The sequence below is a fragment of the Zygosaccharomyces rouxii genome (genome assembly GCF_000026365.1).
Source record: "Zygosaccharomyces rouxii strain CBS732 chromosome G complete sequence".
NCBI lineage: Eukaryota > Fungi > Ascomycota > Saccharomycetes > Saccharomycetales > Saccharomycetaceae > Zygosaccharomyces > Zygosaccharomyces rouxii.
Window position 1 is genome coordinate 215,164 of NC_012996.1, and position 27,835 is coordinate 242,998.

The window sequence follows — 27,835 nt, forward strand, 5'->3', positions numbered from 1 at the left end:
TTCGCCTCGCCTACCAAGAACAATGAAAATAGACGTAAAAATATAAAAAGTTCAGCAGCCCATTGATGAAAAGGTAAATTCATATGTGTTATTCCGTAAAGCATACTATAGAATATACCAAATCACACCAAAATGAAAACATATTATTCTTTTTTTTTCTTTTTTTCCAGTACTAAATTTACTATACGAAACGTTTTGTTTTTATTCCTTTTTACTCACCTTCTTCTGCTTCGAGAGATGAGCTGCAATGTCATTGTTAGAATCTGGTTTAGATCTCTTGGTGCCTTTCTTCTGCTTGGCATCATATTTGGCTATTTGATCTTTTCTTGACTTTGAGCCCTTTTCCTGTAATTCTTTACTCTTCTTGGTCAACTCTTCATCTTCCGGAATGGATACGGTTTCTAACCATTCCAATAAATTAACTTCATCACCATAACCTTCATCTGTCGGTTGTGGAGTTTCTAGAATTATTGGCAAGCCTTGCAGATGTTCGTCATGAGATATCAGTCTGAAAACTTCTAATCCAAGGAAACCTTCACCCAATACTTCGTGTAAATCTCTGTTAGCACCTAATGGAGCCTTGGAATCATTTAAATGAATTCCTTTCAAATATTGATATCCGATTATTTCATCAAATTGTTTCCAAAATTTTTCATAGGCTTCTTTTGTGCCAATATCGTAACCAGCTGCAAATGTATGACAGGTATCTACGCAAACACCAATTCTGTCCTTGTCTTCTATCAAATCTATCACGTATTTCAAATCCTTGAGGTTACTACCAATTAAATTACCAGTTCCAGCCATATTTTCTAGTACAACTTTAACAAATTTGGTTTCTTTAATTGCTTTGTTTAAATATGATGCTAATTGCTTCAACTGAGATTCATGATCACCTTTGAGTGAAGATCCAGGATGTAAATTGTAAAGACCAATGCCTAGTTGTTCACATCTACTTAGATCATCAATAAATGAATCGTATGCCTTTTGAGCCTTTTCTTCATCAGGATTGGCTAAATTGATAAAATACTGACCATGTGGTAGAACATCAGTTAATGGATTATAGTTGCATTTCTTACAGTTCTCTTTGAATTTTTCAATTTCATCCTTTGAATACGCTGGTGATACCCATTTTCTGGGGGACTTTAAAAACATGGCAAATGCATTACAACCGACCTTGTATGCGTTGGTAACACTGTTGGAAATACCTCCTGCACCCGATATGTGAGCACCAAATTTGTATTTGGAAGTTGTTGACCTAACAAATTTCGACATTTCGCTTTGATCCTTACCCATCTTCGACTTGTTGTGCTTAGATTGAACATTTTAAAGGTTTTCTTGAACTCTGGTTAACGAAATCGGTACTCGATAAAAAATGTCATTATATATATATATAAATGAAAGCTACTTTACAGGAAACAAAGCGGGTGGATAGCTTATCTTTTAGAGACTTTACCAGTTTTACCCTTTGTTTTCTTTGCTGCCTTTGCCTTAGCGGTTGCGGCAGCTAATTGTTCCTTTGTCTTTGGTACTTTTTGGAAGAATCCGTCAAGTCTAACTTGAACTCCTGATTTCAAACCCTTTTGCAATCTTTTAATACCAGACTTTACTCTTTCTTCATTAAATTTCTTTTCATGGCATAGAAATTCTATTAATTTCTCTTCATCAGGTGGATTCCATTTCAAATTGATATCTTGGGAGTTTACTACATCAGGATTTAAGAACAACTGACGGGCCTCGTTATACGGCCAATCTTCAGGTACTTTCCATTTGTTATTAGCCTGGCCTGATTCGATAAATTCAACAATTTTTTCTAATGAACCATGTTCTTTAATCAATTTCAATGCAGTAACTGGACCAATACCTCTAATACTTTCGCAGTAATCACATCCAAGCATGATACCTAAGTCTACAAATTGTTCTTGAGTCAATTCCAAGCCTTGTAGGACTAATTCAGTATCAATTTCGTGAATTGGCTCCTTTTTAGCCTCCGAAAATGTTAAATGTCTCAAGAGATAAGGTGTCTTATAACATAAAGTATCCATATCTTCACTTGCTGCAGCATAAACTTTTCCATCCTTTGCCAATTGTGCACATTGAGCTTCAGCTTCACAAGGTGCAACAATATACGGAATTCCCATTAATTTCAAAAGGTATTTAGCTTCATCATTATGTTCAGGTGAAACTTTAACCAAACGTCTTTCTTGTTTTAGTTTTTCAGCTTGATCCACTGCTTCTTCTAATTTTTTTTCAGTATCTACTCTTTTATCAGATCTTTTCTTTAATTCAAAGGATTTAAGTATGGGCGGCTTACCATCAAACACGTAACATGGCTTAATACCATTATCAATCATTCTTAGAGTTCTATAAAACATCCCCATAAGATGAGATGTCGTTTCACCAGATTCGGTTGATAGCTGTGCACCGTCTTGTTGTCTAACAGCAATTAAAAATTGGTACAGTGACATCGATGCATCAATGGCAACTTTTCTACCAAAGAAAGCTTTGATATCACTTTTGCGTACTGCGGATGGTACGTGTTCTGATATGATAGCATTTAAGCCCTTAATACCCATGGTTATTGATTGATCTTCTCTTGGTCTCTATTACAATTTGATTATTCCAACTATTGCTTGCGATGTGATGTGCCCTTGATTAAATTTTACACGCGTAGCGCGGAGCATCGTAGAAAAGATGCAAGGAGTAATAATACTAAAATAGATGAAGAAGTAAGTCGATTATATATTCTGTGAGTCCGCTTATCAATATCTAAGAGCCATACAGCCAAAGATCACATAAGAATTCAGTAGCTCTATCACAAGCCTAACTAACTTTTACTAAGTAGTCTATAATATTACATAGACATCAAGAAACACTAGTCTGTGATAGTTTAATGGTTAGAATGGGCGCTTGTCGCGTGCCAGATCGGGGTTCAATTCCCCGTCGCGGAGTTTTTTTTTCGTTGTCATGTCAGATAGCGTACGGCCTGCTGCTAAACAGAAGCACTAGGCTAGTACAAAATATATAGTTCGGTTCGCTGTCTTTGCTTGTACGCTATAGTCGGACCTGTTTACAACAAAATTGTTCAAGTCTAATGTGAAGAGCTCGGGTGCTACCAAGCGATGCAGGACCTTTTTCTTACTTACCGAGTGGTTCTCTGCTGGACAAGTATTACAATTATAGCGTCTTCTAAAAACCCTAAATACCCTCGGAGACATCGTAATAATATTCCTTCTAGTTTATCCTAACTCAGGACAACTAAAACAGCCACCGTTCGAGAAGTAGCAAAAAAGATAGTTGGTAAATGTAATGGATGGCTATCACGAGGAAATTGAATTAAGAATCGTAATCAATTATCGCTTTGATAATGGCCCCCGCTGATACTGATCATGGTGGATAATCATCACGCTTGACTAGTTCCCGCTGGAACAATTACATCTTTTTACACCTTTTTACAATATAACGTATTATCGGAGGTTACGCTTTCATAAATTTAACCTTCCTAACATTTCATGCAGGTACATGTAAGTATACATTATTATGAGCACTAGCGCTCAGTGCAAGCTGTGTATTGTTTTTCATTTTCTCCCTTGGTTTCGGCGGCTTGGTAAAAGAAGCCCTTGAGCACAATACTGGCCGGTGTTTTTTCTCTGCCAAGAATGGAAAAAGAAATCAAAAATGTCTTAACGATCTCTCGATACTCTAGAAGTATAGTACAGTTATATATAGAAAAGAATGTGCTCGGGGTATCCCTTCGGGGTCAATTATAGTACCATGCCTTTGACCCTGTAAACCCTCAGAATCGTTCCAATTCTGCCTCGTAAAGCTTCGGTATTGTCTTTGGGGAACTTCTCTTCAAAAGGACAGATCTGCCATCAGAAATAGAATACAATGAAAACCTGTTGTACAAAGGATTGAAGATAACTACGACTCTATGGAACGAATGGACAATTTCTAGGACAAATATTGGGGTCGTTTGAAACCAAATGGTTGTTCAAAATGCTAACCCATCAATTTGCTTTCGGTCTGGAAACACCTAGAATTGAAAACGCACAAAACTACTAAAACATTAATTATTACGTTGTGCTCATGCATTGGGATGTGTGTCGTGGTGTAAGAGTTGCTTTCTACGTTTCTAGCACGTCATATCATGTCAAGATCGGAATTGGGTTTGAATCGGTGACCCCTTTCCTATATGTAGGCGTCACCCAATATCCGGTTACAAAACATTCCTGATTTCAACATCGTTACACGTTTCTTCTACAAAAGCAATAGAAGACAGGTCCTCTTCTTATACATACTTCTTATTTTCTTTTTCTTCACTGCCAATGCAAGCGACACGCAGGTCCATTAGCTTTCTCTCGATCACTTCCACCGCCATTGTTCTAGAAGCACAGACATGTACTTGGCAACAGCAATCTCTAGCCCCTAACTCCCTTATGAGCGAATTATTATCACTTGACCCTCGTAATTACTCAAGATGGTATAGAGATTGATTTCTTCAACAATTGATGATCTGTTGAAAACGTCAACATGAAGAACAACGGCTCTAATTTTAATCTTGGACTAAAACGGAAAGCACTATTCCCTAAACAGGAAGACAATGTGTAAAGTAAAAAATCTCCGTTGCAGAATTTCCTCATTACATAAATATCTAACCAAACACGGCATTGTATTACTTTGTGCCGAGTCCTTATTGGGTATTTACCCCAGGAACTATCTCCTTTATAACTTTAACATTCTCGTTTACGTTTACCTTTACCTTTACTAGTAGGGTCAAATGAGCCACTTAGATCTGAAAGTCTATTGTGTGTAAAAAATTTGCAGTACTATGAATAGAGGAGTAATATAAGAGTGAAATAGTTTCCTAAAGCCAGCCTGCGGAGGCTGGCTTGGTGTTTGAAACATAATGCTTATTTATTGTTTTTATGTCTAAAGTAACCTGCTGTAGGTTATGAAGTGGACGATACTATTCGCGGCGTGCTGTGTTCTCTTAAGCGAGACTGTGCAGTGCATCAGCGTTAGACACTATCTGGAAGAAGAAGAAGCATCATCACCTAAGCTGGTGAAGTTTTCATTTAACAAGCATCAAGGAAGGACATTTACCGCTAGTGAAGAGTTGTCTAAGAGGGATAAAGATGTTACTTTTGACTTGAAAAATGAACAAAATTTTTATTCGATAAAGCTTAGTGTTGGTACCCCTGGGCAAGAGGTAGTTGTACTGCTGGATACGGGATCTTCTGATCTCTGGATACCGGGATCTGACAATCCGTACTGTAAGGAATCATCTTCGTTTTCGATATCGAATCAAGGTAAGGAAAACGGGGCAGAAGGACCATTTCAGACACTTCCCGGCGGCGTTACTGCTACGAATATGAGCGGTGGCTCTACAGCCAGCGCGACACTGGATTGTAAAGAATTTGGTACTTTTAATCGTGAAGATTCCAAGACCTTCCATTCTAACGATACCGAGTTTTCAGTTTCATACGGTGATACTTCGTATGCCATAGGTACATGGGGGTACGATTCGATTAATATCAATGATGTTAATTTGACCAATGTTAGTATTGGTGTTGCCAACAAGACGAATTCCTCTGTAGGAATAATGGGCATCGGTCTCTCCAATTTAGAAAATACTTATACAGGAGTGGAAAACGTAAAGAATAGGAACACTCATAAGTATTTGAATTTCCCCATGCTGTTAAAGGAACAAGGCTTTATCGAGAAAAACGTATACTCGTTGTTCTTGAACAGAAGGGAAGCTTTTGAAGGTAGTATACTTTTTGGTGCCGTTGATCATAGTAAATATTCCGGCCAATTGTATACTGTTCCCATGCTCAATCTGTACCAACAACAGGGTCTCAAGGATCCATTACAATTACAAGTTACTTTACAAGGTGTTGGTATTGAGGCAAACAATATGACAAATACGACTAGTACTACCCCGGTACCGGCTTTATTAGATTCAGGTACAACTCTAGTCTATTTACCTGATAAGATGCTTGCCATGTTAGCGGAACAATTAAACGCTCACTGGGACAGAGGTATTGGATATTATGTGACCGACTGCTCCCGTGTGGATAACACCAACCTATATTTTAATTTTGGTGGGTTTAACATTGTTTCTAATATGTCCACATATGTGGTTAGCCGTAGTAATGAAAATAGTTGCGTACTAGGGCTTCAACCTGGTGGTCCTGAAGCTGCCATCCTGGGTGACATGTTTATGCAACATGCCTATATCGTTTTCGATCTAGACGATTTTGAAATTTCCATGGCTCAAGCGAACTACGCTGGTGGAAAGAATCAGTTAGAAGCTGTCACCCAGCAAGTTCCTAGTGCTATGAAAGCACCAGGTTACTCTCATACTTTTTCCGGTTCTCAAGGCATTACTGGTGGCGGTAATATTTTTTATGCCACTTCTTATAGTTCAAGTTCTGGTTCTTCCACAAGCACTAGAACTTGGAGTGGAAGAAATGCTGCTGTAGATCTAGCACCAGCACCCATGCTTGCATTCTTTGCGCATTTCATCTATTCTTTTTTGATTTGATACCCTGTGATACCCTGTGATATCCTGTGATACCCTCTTTTTTTCTTCTGCATAGAAAACGTTATCTGCATTTTTGTTCTTTTCTTTTGTACTTTCACTTCAATAAATTGTTAAACGAATGATTTACCCTTTTTTTTCTTTTGTGTGTATGTGTGTGTGTGTGTGTGTGTGTGTGTGTGTGTGTGTGTGTGTGTGTGTGTGTGTGTGTGTGTGTGTGTGTGTGTGTGTGTGTGTGTGCCTTGTTCCACTACTAGTGATGATGAGCATATAATCTAATATAGATAGCCGCCGAGAGATCGGCGGCTCTGTTTATCATCTTGTACGCTAATAGTTACCCTGGTTTAATGGATTCGTACAAAATTTCTTTTGTAAGGATGAAGAGAACATCACTTCCAACAACATCACTTTATCATCACATCCAAAGTCAGCAAAGCCTATTAATACCAATCAGTCCCATTTAACGAACATATATATATACACTGGTATAAAATGACAAGCCTTTACGAGTATAGACATCCGATCATTAACAAATCCTTAGCATCTTCAGCGGATGAAAATGCAGGTAGACGATTTCCAACGTTAGAATCATGGTATCAAGTGGTTAACGATTACGAGTTTCAAGCAAGATGTCCAATTATTTTAAAAAACTCACATAGAAATAAGCACTTTACATTTGCATGTCATCTCAAGGATTGTCCCTTTAAAGTTCTTCTAAGTTATTGTGGTGGCCAAAGGTCTATTGAAGAGGAAGATGAGGACAGGTCTAATGGTCTTGTTCCCCTAGATAAAAAAGATGGTGGTGAAAAATTAAAGAATGGTAATGGTACTGGTGCCGGTGCCGGTGGTTCTGCTACAAATCCAGGCGGTGAAGATGCAGAAGATGACGATGTGAGTGCTGCAATTGCTGCTGCAGTGGCAGCTGTACAAGATTCAAGACATACGAAGGATGAGTATGAAGAGAATAGTGGTGTTAGGGGACCGTTCGTGGTTACGAAAATTGAACCATACCATAATCATCCATTGGAATCGAATCTAACACTACAAGAATTTGTTTTAACGAAGGTTCCACGTATTCTACAACATGATTTAAATTTTGACCAAATTTTGGAAAGTCTTTGTAATGAAGATGATAATACAGTTTCTAAATTCAGAGTCTCGCAGTACGTGGAAGAAAGCGGTTTACTAGATATTTTAAAGGAAAGATATGGGTTAACCGATGCTGAAATTGATAAGAAATTGTTATCACAAATTTCTAGGAGAGTCACAACTTATAAAGCTAGATTCGTATTAAAGAAAAAGAAAAACGGAGAATACGGTACAGATGCAAATAATTTCCAGTACCGTCAACCTAGAGTGAGAAGAGAGCCAGAAATTTTAGATGCGGATGCTCAAGAAGCTCAAGCGGCGGCACAGGCGGCCATCGGTGAAGCAGTAGCATTAAAGAGGCACATAGATGAAGAAGAAGAGACGCCGAGAAAAAGACAAATGGTTAAACTAGATGAAGTAATGCCACTGGAGGATACTCAGGATGATAAATTACCAAGAGATGTTGCTGAGCAATTGAGATTGTTGAGTAGCCATTTCAAAGATGTGGAAGCTCAAACTGCTGAAGAGAAGAAGGAAGATATTTCCGATGAAAACATTCAACCAGAATTGAGAGGGCAATAGAATAGAATTAAAAGTCAATCAAAATAAAAGAACATTTTAAAAAAGAAACAAATCTTATGTGTTTGTATAGTTGTGTTATGTGTGATATATTGTGTGCAGCTTCTTTAATCGATTTATGGGCATGGTAATAAGCGTTGAAAAATTCTTAGCGTAAAAAAGAAGACCTTTAAGTTAAGTGAAAAGGCAAAAAAAGTTGGCATGTTGAGAATAAGTAGAGCCCTCCGTGGCTCTAGGACTGTTGGATTAGTACGAGCAAGGTCTGTTCTGTCCAGTAACAGTACTAGTTTACGTTATTTCTCTCGGTTACCCACATGTTATCAGGAAAAGACCAATAATTCAACAACAACCATACCATGGTATTTGAAAGTTGGTGATAGGGAACGTGCATTGAAGCAATCTATCTTTAAAGCCCAAGAGATAAATTATCCTTCCAATTCACCAGATTCTCTAAGACACATCTCTCAGTATTTATGTGATGAGCTCGGTTTATCCGATATCATCATATTTGATCTGAGGAAAGGTGAATTTGAAACTGCTGCTGCTAAGATTAGTGATTTTATGGTTATTGCTACTGCAAGGTCACCAAAACATTGTCAAACCAGTTTTGACAAGTTAAATTCTTTAATTAAACAAGAATACGAATCTGTTGCCTATGTGGAAGGTCAGTTTAACGCTAGAGAGGAGAAGAAAAGACAACGTAGATTGGCAAGGAAACCAAAGTTATCATCTAATTCGACCTCCAATGTTCCTACAGAATCATGGTTTTTGATCGATTGTAAAGTGGACAAAATCTTTGTTAACATTTTAACAGAAAATAGACGTCAAGAGATTAACTTGGAGGAATTGTATGCACCTGAACACGAAAGACACAAATATGAGAGAAAGGAATCGTCTGTAGAAGGACGTGAGGCACCTCAAGAAGATGATATATTAGCAGGATTAAGAAGACTCGTGAATCAAAGGAGACAGTACAGTACAGTGGCGCCTTCAGTAGTCCTATGTCGTCAACTTCTAGCTAACCTGGAAAGTTCTGATTTTAACGGGGCGATAAGTTTAATCAACAATAATAGAGAGTATTCTTTAAATTTTATGAAAACTATTCATGATTGGGTATCTGGATTAGAAATTGATGCTGCAAAGGAGATCCCATGGAAGAAGTGGGTAACTACATTTGAATCATGTTGGCCACTGGTGTTGCCAGAAGAAAGTGCATCGTTATACTGGTCGCTAAGGATGAATTTCTTCAAGATGATCAATATTGCAGATAAAGAACACTACAACATTAACCAATTTTTCAATGATTATCTTTTAGCTAAGAAATCTTTAGGTTATCCAATAACTTCCCAAGACTTGATAGAATTTTTCAAATTGACCATCATCAATGTGCGAGGTGATGGTGAAAAGAGTCGTGGGTATTGGGAAATCGTTAATCGTAATGCGCTAGTGTCAAGAGCATTAAGGTTGGTGGAAGATGTTAAAGATGGAAACTCAATTGTTCAAGATGGTACTTTAGTTTCCATGTTACTACGAACCATGGTTTCAGGTGAAGAGGAAGTGCCCAATCATATGTTGCATGCAACCTACGAAGTGATAGATTATCTAGTGGATACTTTTGGCGCTGCCATGGATCCTACCGCAATTGGAGGAGTATTGGAGGTTTTAGCCGCTGCTAGATCATGGAATAAATACATGGCATTTTGGGAAGCTGGAGTCGGTGGATTGGTACCTGGAGAAGATCATCGTCCCTGGAGTCAGTTTATTAAATTGGTTGTAGATTCTGGAGATTCTGAAATGATACGAAAACTTCTATCTGAAGGTCACTTACTCTGGTTGAAAAGGTTTGAAGTTAAGATGACTGATGATATTAAAGAGCAATTAGATCGTCTATTTGAGAAAGGTTATTCCCAAGGTCTCTGGTTCGAAGAACTTAAAGAGCATATTTACGTGTAGATAGATAATGGATAAAATATGTATATAGTGTACAAAAATGATTAATCGTTTAAGTTTTTATTCAAGTACTCTGCGAAGAGAGGTACAATACGATCTTGGTCAAGATCTCTTAGTTTGTTGAAATTGACGAACTGACGTTTTAGACGCTGTAAATGTGGTAGAGTAACACTTTGTGGTGGTAAATCTACGAAACAACACTTTTCATCGTTGATATCAGTAACTTCTGAAACAATAATTCTTTCACCACCTGAACTACCACCCAATGAATTTAATAATCTTACATGATCCATAATCTTTTTGACTACATTACCAGTTTGAGAATCTAATATTTGAATGAAATTTGATTGTGAAGCTGGTTTTAAAATTGTTGCATTGTTTGGAGCTTGTAATGCCTTGCTGAGAGGATCTCTGTGATCTGAACTACCTTTCCCAGCTGCAGTGCGGAAAAGAGCACTACAAATATCATCAATCCAAGATTCCATACTATCCTGTGTGGAAAGAATTGGGAAAAGAGGTGAATCCCATCTGTTGTTAGCGTTAGGCTCTTCGTATCTCTGGATTAGTTGTTCTAAAAGGTCTTCATCCCAGGGGTCTTTCCTATTCTTGTTCCAATCATGGATGCTGTCTATGGGGCACATTGTATTGATCAAGCAGTAAGTAGTAGATGAACCTTTAACCTCACAATGTAATTGGTAACGGAATCCCTTGATATAGTTGAGAGAATCCACGACTACCACATTAGATTTAGACAAGTCTCTTCGCACAGCAGAAAAGATTTCTGAACGTAATTTACGTTCACCTTGCGAGGTGGAATAATCAGAATGCTTTATACCTAACGATTCATCAGAATGCAAAATGACTTTGTAATTCTTGGAAGCTAAAGAAGGATCATTTTGGATTCTTTTCTGTAGAAGCTCAACTAGTTCTCGAGCTTTAGTAGATTTACCAGTTGAAGGAAAACCGGTGAAGAGGACTAGAGGCATTCTTTTGTATTAATTTTTTCTTTTTTAGTTGGTACCGTTCACTAACAATGTATGATTGAAATTATTCTATGCGATGAGCTTCTGAGTTCCTCGAACATTGAAAAATTTCAAATATACAATAGAAGAGTAAAGAGTCTGAAAAGAGAAGAAGAAAATGCCCAAATTTATACCAAGATTTGATTTCCCACGATATAATATCCCTATTGCAGATTTCAAGGGCCATCAGCTCAAGGCTTTACGTCGATTTGAAAAATTGAAACCACAATTTCACCTTGTACTAGAGCTTCGTGATTTAAGAGCGCCGCTATCGACAAGAAATGTACTTTTAGATCAAGTTGTGGATAAACGTCATCATGAAAGATTAGTAATTTATACCAAAAGAGATTGTTTCCCATCGAGCAGCCCGTATTTGGATCGATTAGCACAATGGCATGCTGAATTAGAAGAAAACTTTCTAATGGTAGACTCTCGTCATCGTAATGCAAGTAATCATATCCTTCGTTGTATCCATTGGCACCACGAATTGCATCGTGAAAAAAATTACGGACTAGCACCTCCATTGGGATTCAAAGTACTTGTAACTGGTATGCCCAATGTTGGTAAATCAACGTTGATAAATTCGATGAGAGGTTCATCTGGTAAAGTTGCACGTACTGGTTCTGAAGCTGGTGTAACTAGAAGTACAAGTGAATCGATAAAAATTGGTCAAGATGGTAATGGTGTTTACCTAATAGATACACCTGGTGTTGGACTTCCTGCGAGACTTAGTGATGCAAATCGTATGCTAGCATTAACACTTTGTGGTTGTGTTAAAAGGAGCCTGGTAGATCCTTGGATTCAAGCTGATTACCTACTTTATTTGATGAATTTGCAATTACCATATGGAACAGATAATATCAAGGAAGCTGAACGAAAGTTATCCACATATCCTGGTGCTTTGGAAGAACCAACAAACGATCTTGAAGTTGTTCTCAATCGCCTACGTCGTCATCCTCGAGAATCAGATACCAGTGTAGCATTGCGCTGGTTAGAGGAACCCCGTTCAGGACTGGTGTTAGATCCAGAACTGCTGTTACCCTGTGCTGATTTCTCTATGAGCCAACATGTCAAACAAGAACTGAAGCATGCTCGTAAGGCAATGAGGAAATGAATTGAAGGTTGGTATGTAATTTAAATGGGTGTCTTGTATATATGGATGATAACAATATTTTTATGCATAGAATAAAAGGAAGCTTCCGCGAAGTTTAGCCGAGCGTCGAACGGCTGTGTTTTTTTGTTTTTTCCAGGGTTTGGTGGGCCTGAGACGGATAGAAATAAGCCAGAAAGTTCTCTTCAAGTGAGAAACAGATAAGAAACGAATTATGTACACATGAGAAATGGTTCTTATAAGTATTAGCTAGAAATGTATGTCACTTGATATTTGGTTACATGATTAGCAGTAGCGCCAAATGGCTGTCTTCCACTCGGCTCTATAGGTAATGGAATTAGACAAGCATTACCAACTTGTACCTTACTCTAGTTGAATGATGAGAGGACTGGAATTAACTGGAACTGGAAACATATCTCGTACGATGTGACGCATTGTCAGCTAAATGTTCGCATTCCCAAAGAAAAAGAAACGTTAGGAGTGTCAGCGTTTAAATCTCAAAGCATATAAAAGAGAGATAGAGAGATCAATTGATAGAAAGTGTAGGATTTTTGATTTCAATTCACTAGTAAGTAACCAAAACAGAACAACAACACAGAATAAAAAGGAAATGTTAAGCGAAATTTTGAATCAAGCCTGTGTCTCCTGCAAGGATTCCTGTCAATGCGGTAGCAGTTGCTGTGACAACTGCACTAAATGCCCATGCTCTAATAAACCCCAATGTCAGAGCTGTGGTACAAATTGTACCTGCACCAATGGAAAGAGCTGTGGCTGTCACTAATTTGAGAACCTGCCAAAGCTGATTATTGCAGGCCTTATTTTATAATTTAAAGTCTTTATAATGATTTATGATTTAAGAGGAGTTGATCTAAGTTAGTAAAATATTAATACATGGCCGTTGGGCCCTCCATGAAAGCATATACGATTTTTCACTTTTGGCACTAATCGGTCTTTACTACGGGTTAAAATCTGACTACTAAACATAAAAAACTTGACACTCTTAAGATTGTGGTCACGTGTACATTCATGCCTCAAGCACCGACCTTTAATCTACGTAATATTGCAAGTCAATTGGCATTGAGGAGCAATGGATCCCACTTCCTTTCTTTAAAGCCGTCACAAGCTCCGCGGATATACTGAACACAAAAAGAAGATCTGCAAAGGTTAAAGCCTCGAGTTGTCATGGTAAACAACACCAAGCGAAGATAAACAACCTTTGCTTCTATTTATTTTTCTCGTTGTATGACAAGGAAAAAAAAGTGATTAGCGGCTGTGTGGATCAATTGTCCCTGAGTGGCGGAAGCAATTCTTCGAGAATATAACTTCTACCGGTGTTATAACTTTGTTTGTGCGAGGTAGAAGTCTTCCGCCACTGTAAATTGCTGATACACTCTATTAGTACAGATGCACACAAAGCCTAGCAAAATAGCGCTAGGGCAACTTAATGGAAGAGATATCACCTATTTTTTACGCCACGCCTCTGAAGAACTGCATATAAAGTAAACCGTCAGTGGGAATAAATGAGTTCCAGTGTCTCATAAGTTGAAACAGTATGGAATCAAAAGAGTATACAAAGCAAAGGATGGCATCAGCGTTACAGGGATTTATTTGGAGATGCGCGGTTCACTGTAAAGAGCTAAAAGAAAGACGCCTCCTTATGCGTTGCAGACGAAGAAGAACCGTTAGCGTGGTTACGAGGCATGATATAATGAACGGTCTTCTTGAGCGAGATACATGAACACCGGTAGCGATTGATCCACTGGTTTGGTGTAGCAGGTGTACTCCAAGCGTTTCTACTTAGATGTTTAAGTATTAAATTTTTAATGAATTCTTTATTTTGGGTATTTATCGGAGGGAGCAATTAAAGCAGTAACAATTACAATCTACGGAATCCTTCTAGAAAAAAGATGGCTTAGAGAACATCATTTCTCAAAATCTTATATTTTAGGCTATTTAGGGATAGTATTTTACGCAACTTCTAGAAAACATGGAAGATTGTCTTGACGACAATGCCTTTGCGCATCTCCTCGAGCTGATTAGGGGGCAAGAACGTAAGAATACACCCATCCTTCATGCACAACTTCAAATTCCTTGCATCAAACGCTCCACGGTAGAATCCGAATCGAGGTTATTCATCGCTATTCAAGAAGATCCACAGCACCTCGAATGGTACGAAGTGCATTGGAATTGACTGAATTAATCGTGATTACAAGAAATTAGATCTGCTGCTGTTAGTCAAGATCGAGAACCACAGCAAATTCCCAGTCGACCTCCCCGTACCCAAAGTTGCTGCCGTCGACATGTAACATCTACAGCGATGCAGTTACGGCTGCGTTCCCCAAGATTCCATTACTTGTTGTTTACCAGCTGTGCCTTTCTCAAAAGAACCAAAAATCTCCCTGCCAGATACACTCACAGATTGAACAGCAAACGCACCATATCAACATTTGATGCCCCCGAAATATCAAGATTTCGTCAATCGTACATGCCGACTACTTCTTTACAGATATCGGTGTAGGTCCCCCGGATCCCATTGCCACCGCTATACGAGAGTGGCCAAAATACAGCCATCCCTGCAAAGCTCCCTCGCACCCGACACTTTGCTACTGCGATACCACAGTGAATTCAGGACATCCATCCGTTCATAGACCCCATGCATCCGGCAGATTATTTTCAGCAAGAACTAAAACACTTCCCACCTCGATCGCCCAGATCCCGCTTACCGATAACTATACGACGGCGCCTAGAATAAAGATCCTTGTACCATCTAATTTCCCTTGGTTACTAACCTTATACGCCAACGACTCCTCTACAGTCATCGATGCATATCCCCAGACCCATTTCAACCGCAATTCCAAAAAATGGACCCAAAACAGTGTCTGCTCGCTAAACCCCACAACTTGAACGGTAACTGCACCAAATTACCAACCCCATTTCCCCCAGTACCCATCATCTTAGAGCAGTCGCTGTAAGACAATTATTCCTAATGATCCCCCAGATCCCCATGCCTCTGGCGGGTTCTTTTAGAAAAGAACCAAAACTGTTGCATTTCGCTCCGCTCAAAGTGGTGTGTAAAAAATCAAGTTCTTGCCGCTCAGCTCTCCTTTTATACCCTCCTTTTCCCTCATTTGCCACCCAATAACTATCCTCTCACACCCTTTATCCCAACTTCCCATATGCCTCCGCGTGCCGCCGTCACCACAGCTAACCCAGACATCCATTCATGGTTACCCTACCCACAATAACCATCCGTTCATACAACCCCGCGTGTTGCATACCGAAATTTCCACACCCTTACCCCACAAAACCATCTAATCAATCAAATGCAAGACGCCCCTACTGCATTATGAACCACATTCAAAACGACCGATACATCTAAGCACTCGTTCCTTCCCACATTCGTTGTGATCTCTCACAAACCTACGCACTGCTTTCTGTCGCAACGTTCAGCTCTTGTCGTATAGCGTTACTGCTACAACTTACCCCAGATTCTTTTTGTTCGATGAACCAGGGGCTCCGTATAAAATGTGTCAAAAAAGGAAATTGCGGCTGCGTAATTCATTTAATCCGATCTATTCCGACTTCGACCCCGTTCTACTTATTTCCCCTTACGATATTTTTCGAATCTAGTCGATCAGCGGCTTGCCCCCCACTCTATTTTGGCGAAGGAGACCGAGCCCTATCGGGTCGAACGGGGGAGAGCGAGCGGAGGGACATCGTCGAAGAAATCGCCAGGCTCCCTAGGAGAATACTCGGAAGGAAAAAGAAAAGAAGAAAGGAAAACAAAGTTAAAAAAAACTCTCGCGCCCTATTTGGATAGCTCGAAGTTTTTTTTTAGAGATACTGCTACGTTATTTTCTTAGACCGGAGTCGCACCGATACAAAAAAACTTTTTTCCTGCTTCACTTCTACTACTACTACTCTTCCCGTTCTCTACGTGTTTTTTTAGTTGAGCGTTGTTATACGAGCCGAGGGGTACGGTGCGATGAGCTATTTCCAAAACCCGACACCGGATTATCCGACCAAGCATTCTCACTTCCTTCGATTCAACACGGGACACTTGTGTAGTTTATAAGAAAGAAGCCTGGTTCAAAGAATGAAAAAAATTCGCATAGTTCTTAAACGATGGCACCAGGTGATATAACAAAGAAGAGTGATTCAATACACCCTCTCCTCTCCCCTCATCTATTATCTCCAGCCGCATTGATCAAGAGAGCGAGAGAGAGAGATATATCAACTGACGTCGGTGTTGATAAATTTAGTCTTTAGAATCTGGTTCAACAATGGTAGTCGTTAAGCACTTGCCCCCGATTCAGCCATATCCAGTCCAGCATGATGCGCCTGTTCATATAGCACCAAGCGATAATGGATTAGGATCGGATCAGGCGAAGAGACGTCAGGGCGGCTCGCGCAAAGGACTGGTTATAAGGACTAGCAAACATTGGGTTTTACCACCTAGACCAAAGCCCGGCAGAAAACCAAGCGAAAGAAGACGGACAGCTCCTTCTGCAACAGCAGGTGCTACCGCACCAGCTGCGACGACACCGGCACCGGTGACAATTCCAGCACCAGCATCCGCAACATCAACATTGGCATCAGCGCCAACAGTTCCTACTTCGGTTCCTGTTTCTGCTTCCACCTCGAGTCCATCTGCCGCTGTACCCCCAAGTACGCCCGTCTCTCCCGGCACGTCCTCGATCAAAAAAGATTTATCTAAGCTCCCGATCAAAAACATCAATCAATCTTCCAAGGCGCATCCATCTGCAAACACCGCATCGGCATCGGTTTCTGAATCCGGTTGTAACAATAATAATAGAGATTACACGAACACTGATGATCAGTCTGCTAACTCTCTAACTCCCTGTGTTTCGCCTTCACCACCAAAGCGCACAAAGACTTCACTAAAACGTGAAATTCAACATATAAAATCTGAAAATACGAAGCTCAAGCAGGAACTAGGGCTTTTAGTTGGGAACCTTCAAGATTTGAAGCAAAAATGTAGGCGCGTGGAAGCACATGAGGATAGCCGCAATAATGATGAGAATGTCCACTGCAACCGTAAAAGACCCCTTGATGAATCACTGGCTTTTCTCAAGTTTGAAGAAGACGAGGAAACGCTTCCTCCCTTGTTATCTTCGAATAAAATGAAAACTTCGTCATCTGTATCATCAAGGACAAACTTAACAGATGACGAAGATCTACTAACGGCCTCTTCCTCGACACCAAATTCACTTTTCTCCCTTGATCTTCAGCACTCCCATTCGTCTTCGTCATCGTGCTCCAGATCTCATTCCAAATCTTCTCCATCGAATGAAAAATCCCAATTACGATTTTTGGATACTTTCGAGCAATCAGAGTTTAATGACAAGCATGCAGAAAAATCTATGACGGCACCGGCAATAACTGCAACAACGTCAGCTAATCCACCAACTATGGCACCATCAGTTGAGCTGCCATTAAGTTCAATCAAAGAGGAAGAAAGTGACCAATTCCCTTGGATCGACCCTGCAAAGGAAGAAGCATCAATTCTCGATTTTTTACAAACACAACAAGAAATATACACGGATCCCATAAATGACAAAGATTTTTTCGATAATAGTATTACTAATAACAACGGTAACGATATTAATGACAAAAATGATGAAGCTAATGGTGATGATAACTACAATAATGATGTTACTAACCACAACAACAATACGGAGAATGATGATCTTTTCCAAAACTTGTCGCTGGCGGCACCTCCAACGGCCACTACTACTACAACTGCATGCTACGTACCCCCATCACTTGAAGAATTAATGGAAGAGCAAGACGGTGGGTTTGTCAATAACTCTAATGCAAATACAACTTTAACGAATGTTAATGATTACGATGACGATTTTGACATGCTAAGAACTCAAGTTTTTGACATGGCCTAATAATAATAATGATACAAACATACATATTCCATGATGACCCCAACAATTATTTATTCTCTCTTCCCTTTCCTTCTGTTCTATATTATTTATGTATGTATATATATTTAAGCACATGAATTATTGTTGTTATTACTGTCATATTAAATGTATATACATATATATGTGCGTTTCAAAAAATTTTAAAAATCAAAGTGACGTTAAAATTACCAACCGATGTTAGCTAATTGTTTACCGTGTTGCCTAATACCATCCACAGTTTGACCGCTCATTAATTCACCCAAATCACTGGAAACTTCCAAAAGTTTCAAAGGATCGTTGTAGTGAGTAGTAGCCTCAACAATAGCTCTTGCCAAACGTTCAGGGTTTGAAGATTTGAAAATACCAGAACCAACAAACACACCTTCACAACCTAGTTGCATCAAAAGAGCTGCATCAGCAGGTGTAGCGACACCACCGGCAGCAAAGTTAACTACAGGTAGTTTACCAGCTTCCAAGGTACTCTTTAACAACTCGACAGGTACACGCATTTCCTTAGCGGCCTGAGCAAATTGTTCTTCAGTCTTCAATTCCTTTTTCAATTCTTGAATTTGACCACGAATCTTTGAAATATGTTTAACAGCTTCAGAAACATCACCAGTACCAGCCTCACCTTTAGTACGGATCATGGCTGCACCTTCATCGATTCTCCTTAGAGCCTCACCCAAATCCTTGGCACCACAGACGAATGGAACCTTGAATTCATTCTTTGCGATGTGATGAGCCCAGTCAGCTGGAGTCAAGACCTCAGATTCATCGATGTAATCAACTTCTAGTGCTTGCAAAATTTGAGCTTCAACGAGGTGACCAATACGAACCTTTGCCATAACTGGAATGGAAACGTTTGCCATAATTTCTTTGATCATCTTAGGATCAGACATACGACAAACTTGACCAGATTTTCTCATATCAGCAGGAATTCTTTCAAGTGCCATCACGGCACAAGCACCAGCTCTTTCTGCAATCTTGGCCTGTTCTGGTGTCACCACATCCATGATGACACCTCCCTTTAGCATTTGTGCTAATCCACTCTTAATCTTAAACTCACTCATAATAATTGTTCTTCAGTTGTTGTATGACGATTTGTCTTCGAAGATTTGACGAAATGTTCGGTTCTGAATCGTTCAACGATGATTTTATACTTCTGATACCAAACTGATTCTGAAATTTTTTTTTTTTTTCACCTGCCAAATATTTCACCAATTTTTGACTCTGAAAAAAAGCATACTTCCAAAAATGCGTACTTCCAAAAACATACTACCAATATGAGTCATTTACTAATATCTGGCGGGTTGGCTTTTCAATACAGGAAACTCTATCCTTGATGGTAAAAAAAACAACCCAAAAAAAACAACCCAAATCTTCAAGAGAAAGTAAGAGAATTCTTGATGACGCATTAATTCTATGATAAGGTAGATTCACCAATGGGTACTTTGCGCATTTGCATTTGGTGGATATTAATAGTCATAACCCAAGAGATCTTATGATTTAATCTTGTATCTTGTCCCTGAATGTTCGTCTAGTCTTTCTCGACCTCTTAATTCAATTTTCAGCAAATTTTTCATAGCTTTCCACTTTTTCCACCACTTCTGATAAGAACAGCAGCACAGTAATGACGACAAGCAATACTCAGGGTCCACAAAGCAGTAAGACTATCGGTGTCTTAGCACTACAAGGTGCATTTATTGAACATATCCAACATTTAAACCGATGCATAGAACAAAATAGCTACAACCTAAAGGTTATAGCGGTAAGAACGGCTGAAGAGTTAAATCAATGCGATGCTCTTGTTATTCCAGGTGGTGAATCTACCTCGATGTCATTAATCGCTCAAAGAACAGGGATGTACCAACCACTTTACGAATTTGTTCATAATCCTTCCAAAGCCATCTGGGGTACATGTGCGGGCTTAATCTATATCTCTAAGGAAGTTTCCAATGAGAAAGACTTGTTAAAACCATTAGAACTCCTAGAAGTTAAAGTTAAGAGAAACGCATTTGGTAGACAGGCTCAGTCTTTTATCAAAGATTGCGATTTTTCCAGTTTTGCTCCAGGCGTTCACGATTTCCCAGCTGTTTTCATTAGAGCTCCCGTTATTGAAGAAATTTTAGATCCTAAGCATGTGAAGCCACTTTACTCTTTGGATAACGGATTGATTGTAGCTGCCGTTCAAAATGAAAACATTTTGGCCACTTCATTCCACCCAGAACTGGCGGAAGATGATATTAGATTCCACGATTGGTTCATCAAAAGGTTTGTTATCAAACAATAATGATTTGATCAGCACCTATTTCCCCGCTCATTAGTATTCGTTTGTTGTAGAAAAGGGATCTGGGTACTACTATTTTGCGTCCTTTTAGTTCGTAGATGTCCTGTAATTTAATAAAGTTGAGATGTTGGAAACTGTCCTTAACAATTATTTGACATTGGAAAAACGTTTCAATGTTCATCGATTTTGGATCTAGAGTGCGATGGCATACGTTGCCATGTACTTCTGAAGTGTAACAGTCGCCCACCATCTGTTCAATTCGGTCTACAACGTCCCACCAATACAACGTTTGAGCTCCACGAACCGTGAGAAGGCGACAGTTTGGCGGTAATAGCATCTTGTTAAAATCAATTTCACCAACTCGTACCAATTTCAATTCTCTCAAATTTTCCCATCTCGTAAAATCTGCAACACCTGTTTTGCAAAGTGATCCTGCTTGCAAAAGTTGTAGAAAGACGATTCTCTTTTTAGCCATATAGTTTATAGTTTTACCGGGATTATCTCTCACACCGTGGAAATTTACCAAACTCTCATACAATCGATCACCTCGAAAAATTAAACGTTGAAGGCCTTTCATCAAATCCATCGTTTGAATCACTTTAATAACGGTAGGGTCCTTAATTCTATAGGATGCAGTCTCAAAATCGTCTTGATCATCAATTTCAATTGGCTCATCATCTTCATCTTCCTGCTCAAATTGAATCTGGTTGACAAAATCTAAAACCTTATCCCTTTGCATATCGTGTAGAATTCTGGCCACTAAATCATATCTTAAATACTCTAAATTGAGCTTCAAATATGTCAATTCGATCTGGTCATTCTCGTCATCTATCCATTTTGCATATTCTCTATAGGTATACCAATTCCAAAGCATGTAATTTTTATCGAAGAAGGACACTCTAACTCTACCATCCAAATAGATTAAGTTTATTGGCCCAATCAGTTCACCTTCATACAAATGGTTTAACCGCATACAATCTAGTACAATACAATCGTATCGTAACCATAATGAATACTCGAGCCATCTATCCACCAGAGAGGGTACATAATCAAATATATTCAAATATGGCTCAAAAATAGAGTAGAGTCGTTTTCTCAATAGCTGTTGATGCCTACTAGGTTTATAAGGCTCGGCGGGCAATTTGATTACATCTGCAAAATATAATCCTTGTACAATATCAGGCCCTAAATCGACAAATTGACCATCAAGATGGAAATATACCTGCTTTCTAATGTCTATTGGTAATCCCAAGAAAAAAGCAACATCCATCGAACCTTTTGACTTTGTAATCGCATGATATAAACCCTTCCTCTAGGTTAAGGTTCATCTCATCGAAGAAGATCAAGAGCGCGCAACTTTTGCAGACGCGTATTAGTCCTTCAACTTGACAACAAATTAGCTGGAGAAGTGCCAGTATCCACGATTCTTCCAGGTCTCTAATGAGCTTAGATCAGTTGAAGATTGAACTCAAGACATGGGAATATGAGTTTCAAAATAAGAACGAAAGGCCACCTACAAAAGATGATATTAAGCGGCTTCCAGAAATCAAAAAAATGTACAAACAGTACCAGGCACTTAAGAGACAGAATACCGATGTCTCCCAAGTCCCTAAAGTCGTCGTGATGCCTTCAAAGAACGATACATCTCCCAAAAAAGCTGTAACGACAAAGAAGAATGATTTCAACAATGTAGAATTAGGACCGACTCCTCAAATTTACGGTAAGGCTATAAGTATCTTTGAGATGAAACTTTCACCAGTGAAAAAAGCTCTAAACTTTGAAGAAATCAACGAGACGTCTTCCGATCAACCTGTTGATGCTGTTCAAGATGACACAAAGAGGCAATTGGAGTTCCCCTCGAATACGCCAAATTCTTCACCTTTCAAGAAACCCAAACCGGTAGAATTGAAGTACTATGGGCCCAATTCCCCGTTGAAGCTAGAAGAAGAGAATATAAGATTGAGTATAAGGAATGGTTCACCTTTAAAGCGAACGCCTCAAAAGAATATGAATTCAAACAACGATTTGACTTCTTTTAGCCCCTCACCACTAGTTAAAAGACCTTTGACTAAATCTCTACTTGAACTAGCCAAGGAACATGAGGAGTTCCTTCGAGAATTTAACGAGAATAATGGCAAAGAGAATATTTTCACTCAAGAAACAGAAGATTCTTCAGATGAGCAACATGAAGACGATGGACAAGTGGAGTATCAGGAGAAGAAAACTAAGAAAAGAAAAATACTTCGTAGATTGGTTACAAGTGAGGAAAGTAAAGTGGTTCCCAAAGATATTTCTAAGGAATTGCTTAAATTGAAAAAACAACAAGTGAATGAATTCTTAGGTAATGAAGCCGCCGAAGAAGATGAAGAAAATGATCACAATGATACAGATAAGGCCAATGAAACTCAAACACCTGCGCCCAAACCCAAACCGAGAAAGCGTGCTAGCAAGTATAACCTGGTTAGTAACAATTTCAGAAGATTGAAACTACCGAGAAAGCATGCTGGTAACCGCCGTTGGCCAAGAAGGTAACGAACGACCCCTCTAATCATATTTACGATAATAAAGAACAAAAAAAAAGAAAAAAAAATTCGATGTTTTCTGGATTAGTTTTTATAGTTTAATATAACTGGTAGGACCTGTATGTAAACGTATATATATGTGCATTATAATCAATTAGTCAAAAGTTGTAACATACCTTCAATCTTTTGTGCTTCCTTAGCATTGTAAACTTCTTGTCTAACTTTATCCTTTAGACTCAACACCAATTCCCTCAAGACAATAGAATTTTCTAATGCGCTACCGTACATTTCTAACACAACGGCAATCCAATCTGCCACCACAGGTGCAGATCGGACATCTTCAATACCTTTTAAACACCAATTCAGTAGAGGTTCCAAAGAAGCTTCATCTCTACCATACAATGCCACCCGGATTTTACCACGCTTACGTAATTCTTGTAGTACCGTTAAAGTTAATTCTTTAGCCATACCTGGAATAAATGCACTGTCAAGAGCTTCTGCCCATTTGAATTGGTTGATATTTTTCTCGAAAGCCCGTATACGTTGCGTTTGCCTTAATTTATCATTGTGGATAATATATTCTTGATCACCTTGATATTCTGAACCACGCATCATTCTTTGGTAGTTGTTACTCTTTGTAGCCCTAGGTGCTGTAGAAGGTAAAGAATCTGCCTGCTTGTTCTTACCCTTTGTTCTAATAGCTAATAAACCAGATGACATACCTGCAACCAAATGCTTAGTGCCTTGAGCATCACCAGGTGAAAGGGCACAACTTAGCACAGCACCTGAAAACTTCCAACCGAATTTTACACGATAATTGTCCAAAGGATCAAATACTTTGACGTGACCATCCAGCGAAGATGCAAGTAAAGTGGATTGCGCAGCAGAGTCTGAACTTTCCACATAATCTAAACAAGTCACAGTCTTATTGAAATTACCGCGCTCATACAATTTTTTATTACTTGTTAAGTCCCATACTTTGAAATTAGATCCACCACAGGAAGCCACTTGAGTTGGGGAAACAGCTACAATGTCTTCTACCGGTACCCCATGATCTAGCGAATACACTGGAGCAGCTCCATTAACTCTTGTATCATATAATCTAACATGACCATCGTAAGAACCTGTCATCACCAAATGTGGAGCCGCTGGAACGAAATTTACTGAACGAACATAGTCTGAGGCTCCTTTAAGCTCTAACTGTGGCTCATATGATTGAGAAATATCCCATACTCTAGTAATTCTATCATCGCTCGCTGTGACTAAGGATTTTGAATCATGGGAATGAAATTTTGTGACATGTGTGGGATGAGTAGAAGCATTGATAGATACGAGTAAAGCTCTAGGGTTATAACTGTCATAAACAGAAACTAAACCAGTGGCATCACCAGCACATAAAAGCTTACCATCATTTCTAAAAGATGCGGAATAGACAACATCCTTGAATCTGGAGAAAGTCTTTATCACCTGTCTTGTCCTCGAGGAAAAAAGCTGTACACGTGTAGAAGAAGTTACTGCAAAATCGTGTGGATGTACAGGATTAAAGGCAATATGTGTAACACTATTATGTTCTTTAACCAGTTGTGCCGATGAGTACTGGCGCCAATAACGCTGCTCGGGTGTAGTTTGCTGCGGAAGGACTGGCGCCTTTGCGGTAACAATTCTAGGTCTCGTAGAAGACATCAAGAATACTATCGCAGAGGTTTAGACTCCAATTCAAAGGTCTCTTCCTTACAATGTCTAAACATCCATTCTTCATTGCATAGTTTTTCAATCTCTATGCGATGAGCACATCATCGCGATATTGAAAATTTTCAGAATCACTAAATACGAGCGGGTATAAAGTGTCAGAAATGTTTGGCACGATAAAAGATAATGATAATGATAATAGTGATAATAATAATATTAGTCTCAATTTTAATAGATTCAACATCTGAGCTAATACAGGCTTGGTAGTAGTGCAGTAGTAACATCTTCGGTCTTTTTTTTTTTTTTTTTTTTTTTTTTTTTTTTTTTTTTGCAGTACCAATTATCAAGATTAGAAGCAGTAGTATCGAAACAAGAGCATCTAGACACTATAGCCATATAATCCCCCATTCATAGACTTGGAAAAGTTAAGATAAACCTAACTGTAGACAGTGCTCCTAGCTCACAAAACCTACATTAGTGAACTTCGATAATAATTTATTTTATCTGCTTGTCGCTCATCCGCGCCCTGTCGCGGAGTTTCCATTTTAGTGAAATCTGACGTCGACAAGTAAGCTACCAAAAAACGCTTTTAGATATTTGAAAGATTTATGGAAGGTTAAGCAGCTCATTCTAATTTATAATTTGGGATTTAACGCTGATCATTTTTGGGCCCCATTATATTATTACCTCCAGTGAATTTTCACGGCATTTTTGGTTTCAATGAAAAATCCATCTTCTTTTTTTCCTCAATATCTGATCATTCAGCCATATATATGCCTAAAACTTGCTTTGAATATTTCAGAAGAAAAAAAAAAAAACTTTTATCTTATCTTACTAGGAACAGCCATATTTAATAGGACCATTACAGTAGAATGCAACTGCAATATTACAATTATATTGTCAAAATTTCAGATTCTACTGAATCAATGTTGAAATTATATTAAAAAAATCAGAAAAATTCACTGAATTAAATGCAATATCTCTCATCTGCTCAAAGGCCTATTACCGCTCATATATATCCCAATATTCCTTCCAATCTCTTATTTTCTATGAGGTGTAGAGATGCTTTATGGGAAGCGAGATCACTGGGGCGATATAGAAACAAGTAAACTTGAAACCCTAGAACTATATTTACAATAAAGGGATCATTAGAGATCAATTGAACAAAAACACAGATTAGTCTCGAGGATTTTATAATCAGGGATCAAACATGTCTGCAATTGAATTGAAATCGGTGATACCACCTCAACCTTCCACCGAAAGGAACTTCACCACTCACCTGTCATACAACGAATCCAAAAACGCCATTGCCTATCCATGTGGCAAATCTGCCTTCATTAGATTCTTAGGTGAAGATGAGGATGCTGTAGTCCAGTTTGTGGGACATGCCACGGCAAACGTCAATGTTGTGAGATTTTCCCCAATTCCTGGTTCTGAATACGTTGCCTCCGGTGATGATTTTGGTAAAGTTATCGTGTGGAGTTTTCTACGTGATGAAAAAACTGGTGAATTTGAAACTAAGATCAAGGCAGAATTTGAAGTGCTTGCGGGCCCAATTTCTGATATCTCATGGGACTTCGAAGGTCGCAGATTATGTGTTGTAGGTGAAGGTCGTGATAGATTTGGTGCTTTCATCTCTTGGGATACTGGTAACTCATTAGGTGAAATTTCCGGTCACTCTCAAAAGATCAATGCTTGCCATTTCAAACAATCAAGACCTATGAGAGCTTTTACCGTTGGTGACGATGGTTCTGTAGTTTTCTACCAAGGTCCACCTTTCAAATTCACCGCCAGTGATAGAACTCACCATGATTCAGGCAAATTCGTTAGAGACGTTCAATTCTCACCTGGTGCAGGTGAACATGCCGTAACTGTAGGTTACGACAGAAGGATTGTGTGTTTTGACGGTAAGACTGGTGAATTTATCAAGTACATTGAGGACCAAGATGAACCCGTACAAGGTGGACTATTCGCATTGTCATGGTTAGATGCAACTAGGTTTGTTACAGCAAGTGCCGATTTCACCCTCAGACTCTGGTCTGTGACTGAATCAAAATGTCTACAAAAATGGACTTTACCGCAGTCCCTCGGACATCAACAAGTGGGTGTAGTTACCGCTAAGGACGATCAAATTATCTCGTTATCACTAGACGGTACCTTACATTTCTTTCAAGTGGGTAAAGAAGGTGTGGTAAAATCTTTGAAAGGCCATAATAAAGGTATAACTGCCCTGGCTGTGAATCCTTTGGTCAGTGGATCTTTTGATGGTAGAGTAATGACTTGGAATTCCGAACCTTCAGAAATGCACTCCGACCACACCAATTTGGTTCTAGCCATTGACAACAGCAAACACCCAGACTACGCTACCATTGCTTGGGATGACACTTTGAAAGTCTCTGGAACTGCTAAACATCAATTCAAAGATCAACCAAGAGTCGCACAGGTGGCTTCTGGCGAGGGAGTTGTTGCAGTGGTTACCACCGGGGAATCATTGCTCATTATAAACTCCTTTACAGGTGAAGTGATTCAGGAAACTAAATTAAGCGAACCTGCAACCGCCGTGGGCATAGGAAAACAATTCGTCGCCATTGCACTGGAGCGTTCCAAATACATCGAGGTTTTCAAGGCCTCAGATCTGTCTGTAAGCTACAAACTACCTACTGCTCTACGTGCAGCTGGCTCTTACATTTCTTTCTCCCCCTCTGAAAAGTATTTGGCAGTTGGTGAAGTTATGGGTAAAATCACACTTTTCGACTTGGAGACAAAAGAAATCAAAACATCAAGATGGGCCTTCCACACCAGTAGAATCAATGCCATTTCTTGGCAACCCTCAGAAAAGGAAGATCTCGTGGCTACGGGATCTTTGGACACCAATATCTTCATTTACTCCGTAGAAAAGCCCATGAAAGTGATCAAAAGATTAAATGCCCACAAAGACGATATTACCGCCGTTCTATGGGAAAATCCCGAGACGCTAGTAAGTGCAGGTTCTGATGCTTGTATCAAAAAATGGGCCGTCAAGTTTGAATAAGACGTAAGCTATTTAAGGATAGAAGCTAGATCAAGAGATAAATCGAAATAAAACGTTTTCATGATAAACGAGATA

At 39.1% G+C, this 27,835-nt stretch overlaps 15 protein-coding genes and 1 non-coding gene across 16 annotated transcripts; 10 read left to right on the forward strand and 6 right to left on the reverse strand.

Moving 5' to 3' along the window:
* Positions 1-201: 201 nt before the first annotated feature.
* Positions 202-1,293, reverse strand: APN1 (DNA-(apurinic or apyrimidinic site) lyase APN1; the record flags this gene model as incomplete). The annotated part of the gene is made up of 1 exon (XM_002498080.1): positions 202-1,293. One exon carries the CDS (start codon positions 1,291-1,293, stop codon positions 202-204), a length of 1,092 nt encoding a protein of 363 aa, XP_002498125.1.
* A 140-nt stretch (positions 1,294-1,433) lies between these two features.
* RAD27 (multifunctional nuclease RAD27) lies at positions 1,434-2,573 on the reverse strand (the record flags this gene model as incomplete). Its single annotated transcript, XM_002498081.1, has 1 exon — positions 1,434-2,573. The coding sequence occupies one exon, from the start codon at positions 2,571-2,573 to the stop codon at positions 1,434-1,436; it is 1,140 nt and encodes a 379-aa protein (XP_002498126.1).
* A 303-nt stretch (positions 2,574-2,876) lies between these two features.
* On the forward strand, positions 2,877-2,948 carry ZYRO0G02882r. The gene has a single exon. It is a non-coding gene; the product is annotated as a tRNA-Asp (tRNA).
* Positions 2,949-4,951: 2,003 nt separating this feature from the next.
* Positions 4,952-6,547, forward strand: ZYRO0G02904g (pepsin-like aspartic protease; the record flags this gene model as incomplete). The annotated part of the gene is made up of 1 exon (XM_002498082.1): positions 4,952-6,547. One exon carries the CDS (start codon positions 4,952-4,954, stop codon positions 6,545-6,547), a length of 1,596 nt encoding a protein of 531 aa, XP_002498127.1.
* Positions 6,548-7,036: 489 nt separating this feature from the next.
* Positions 7,037-8,215, forward strand: ABF1 (DNA-binding protein ABF1; the record flags this gene model as incomplete). Its single annotated transcript, XM_002498083.1, has 1 exon — positions 7,037-8,215. One exon carries the CDS (start codon positions 7,037-7,039, stop codon positions 8,213-8,215), a length of 1,179 nt encoding a protein of 392 aa, XP_002498128.1.
* Positions 8,216-8,413: 198 nt separating this feature from the next.
* Positions 8,414-10,165, forward strand: ATP25 (Atp25p; the record flags this gene model as incomplete). Its single annotated transcript, XM_002498084.1, has 1 exon — positions 8,414-10,165. The coding sequence occupies one exon, from the start codon at positions 8,414-8,416 to the stop codon at positions 10,163-10,165; it is 1,752 nt and encodes a 583-aa protein (XP_002498129.1).
* Positions 10,166-10,206: 41 nt separating this feature from the next.
* Positions 10,207-11,148, reverse strand: KTI12 (Kti12p; the record flags this gene model as incomplete). The annotated part of the gene is made up of 1 exon (XM_002498085.1): positions 10,207-11,148. The coding sequence occupies one exon, from the start codon at positions 11,146-11,148 to the stop codon at positions 10,207-10,209; it is 942 nt and encodes a 313-aa protein (XP_002498130.1).
* Positions 11,149-11,302: 154 nt separating this feature from the next.
* On the forward strand, positions 11,303-12,298 carry MTG1 (putative GTPase MTG1; the record flags this gene model as incomplete). Its single annotated transcript, XM_002498086.1, has 1 exon — positions 11,303-12,298. One exon carries the CDS (start codon positions 11,303-11,305, stop codon positions 12,296-12,298), a length of 996 nt encoding a protein of 331 aa, XP_002498131.1.
* A 607-nt stretch (positions 12,299-12,905) lies between these two features.
* ZYRO0G03014g (uncharacterized protein) lies at positions 12,906-13,076 on the forward strand (the record flags this gene model as incomplete). The annotated part of the gene is made up of 1 exon (XM_002498087.1): positions 12,906-13,076. One exon carries the CDS (start codon positions 12,906-12,908, stop codon positions 13,074-13,076), a length of 171 nt encoding a protein of 56 aa, XP_002498132.1.
* A 3,502-nt stretch (positions 13,077-16,578) lies between these two features.
* HAP4 (transcription factor HAP4) lies at positions 16,579-18,213 on the forward strand (the record flags this gene model as incomplete). The annotated part of the gene is made up of 1 exon (XM_002498088.1): positions 16,579-18,213. One exon carries the CDS (start codon positions 16,579-16,581, stop codon positions 18,211-18,213), a length of 1,635 nt encoding a protein of 544 aa, XP_002498133.1.
* A 203-nt stretch (positions 18,214-18,416) lies between these two features.
* SNZ1 (pyridoxine biosynthesis protein SNZ1) lies at positions 18,417-19,301 on the reverse strand (the record flags this gene model as incomplete). The annotated part of the gene is made up of 1 exon (XM_002498089.1): positions 18,417-19,301. The coding sequence occupies one exon, from the start codon at positions 19,299-19,301 to the stop codon at positions 18,417-18,419; it is 885 nt and encodes a 294-aa protein (XP_002498134.1).
* Positions 19,302-19,861: 560 nt separating this feature from the next.
* On the forward strand, positions 19,862-20,521 carry SNO1 (putative pyridoxal 5'-phosphate synthase; the record flags this gene model as incomplete). The annotated part of the gene is made up of 1 exon (XM_002498090.1): positions 19,862-20,521. One exon carries the CDS (start codon positions 19,862-19,864, stop codon positions 20,519-20,521), a length of 660 nt encoding a protein of 219 aa, XP_002498135.1.
* CTF13 (Ctf13p) lies at positions 20,511-21,788 on the reverse strand (the record flags this gene model as incomplete). Its single annotated transcript, XM_002498091.1, has 1 exon — positions 20,511-21,788. One exon carries the CDS (start codon positions 21,786-21,788, stop codon positions 20,511-20,513), a length of 1,278 nt encoding a protein of 425 aa, XP_002498136.1.
* Positions 21,789-21,958: 170 nt separating this feature from the next.
* On the forward strand, positions 21,959-23,050 carry SLD2 (Sld2p; the record flags this gene model as incomplete). Its single annotated transcript, XM_002498092.1, has 1 exon — positions 21,959-23,050. One exon carries the CDS (start codon positions 21,959-21,961, stop codon positions 23,048-23,050), a length of 1,092 nt encoding a protein of 363 aa, XP_002498137.1.
* A 140-nt stretch (positions 23,051-23,190) lies between these two features.
* Positions 23,191-24,723, reverse strand: UTP15 (snoRNA-binding rRNA-processing protein UTP15; the record flags this gene model as incomplete). Its single annotated transcript, XM_002498093.1, has 1 exon — positions 23,191-24,723. One exon carries the CDS (start codon positions 24,721-24,723, stop codon positions 23,191-23,193), a length of 1,533 nt encoding a protein of 510 aa, XP_002498138.1.
* A 1,216-nt stretch (positions 24,724-25,939) lies between these two features.
* AIP1 (Aip1p) lies at positions 25,940-27,760 on the forward strand (the record flags this gene model as incomplete). Its single annotated transcript, XM_002498094.1, has 1 exon — positions 25,940-27,760. The coding sequence occupies one exon, from the start codon at positions 25,940-25,942 to the stop codon at positions 27,758-27,760; it is 1,821 nt and encodes a 606-aa protein (XP_002498139.1).
* Positions 27,761-27,835: the final 75 nt, after the last annotated feature.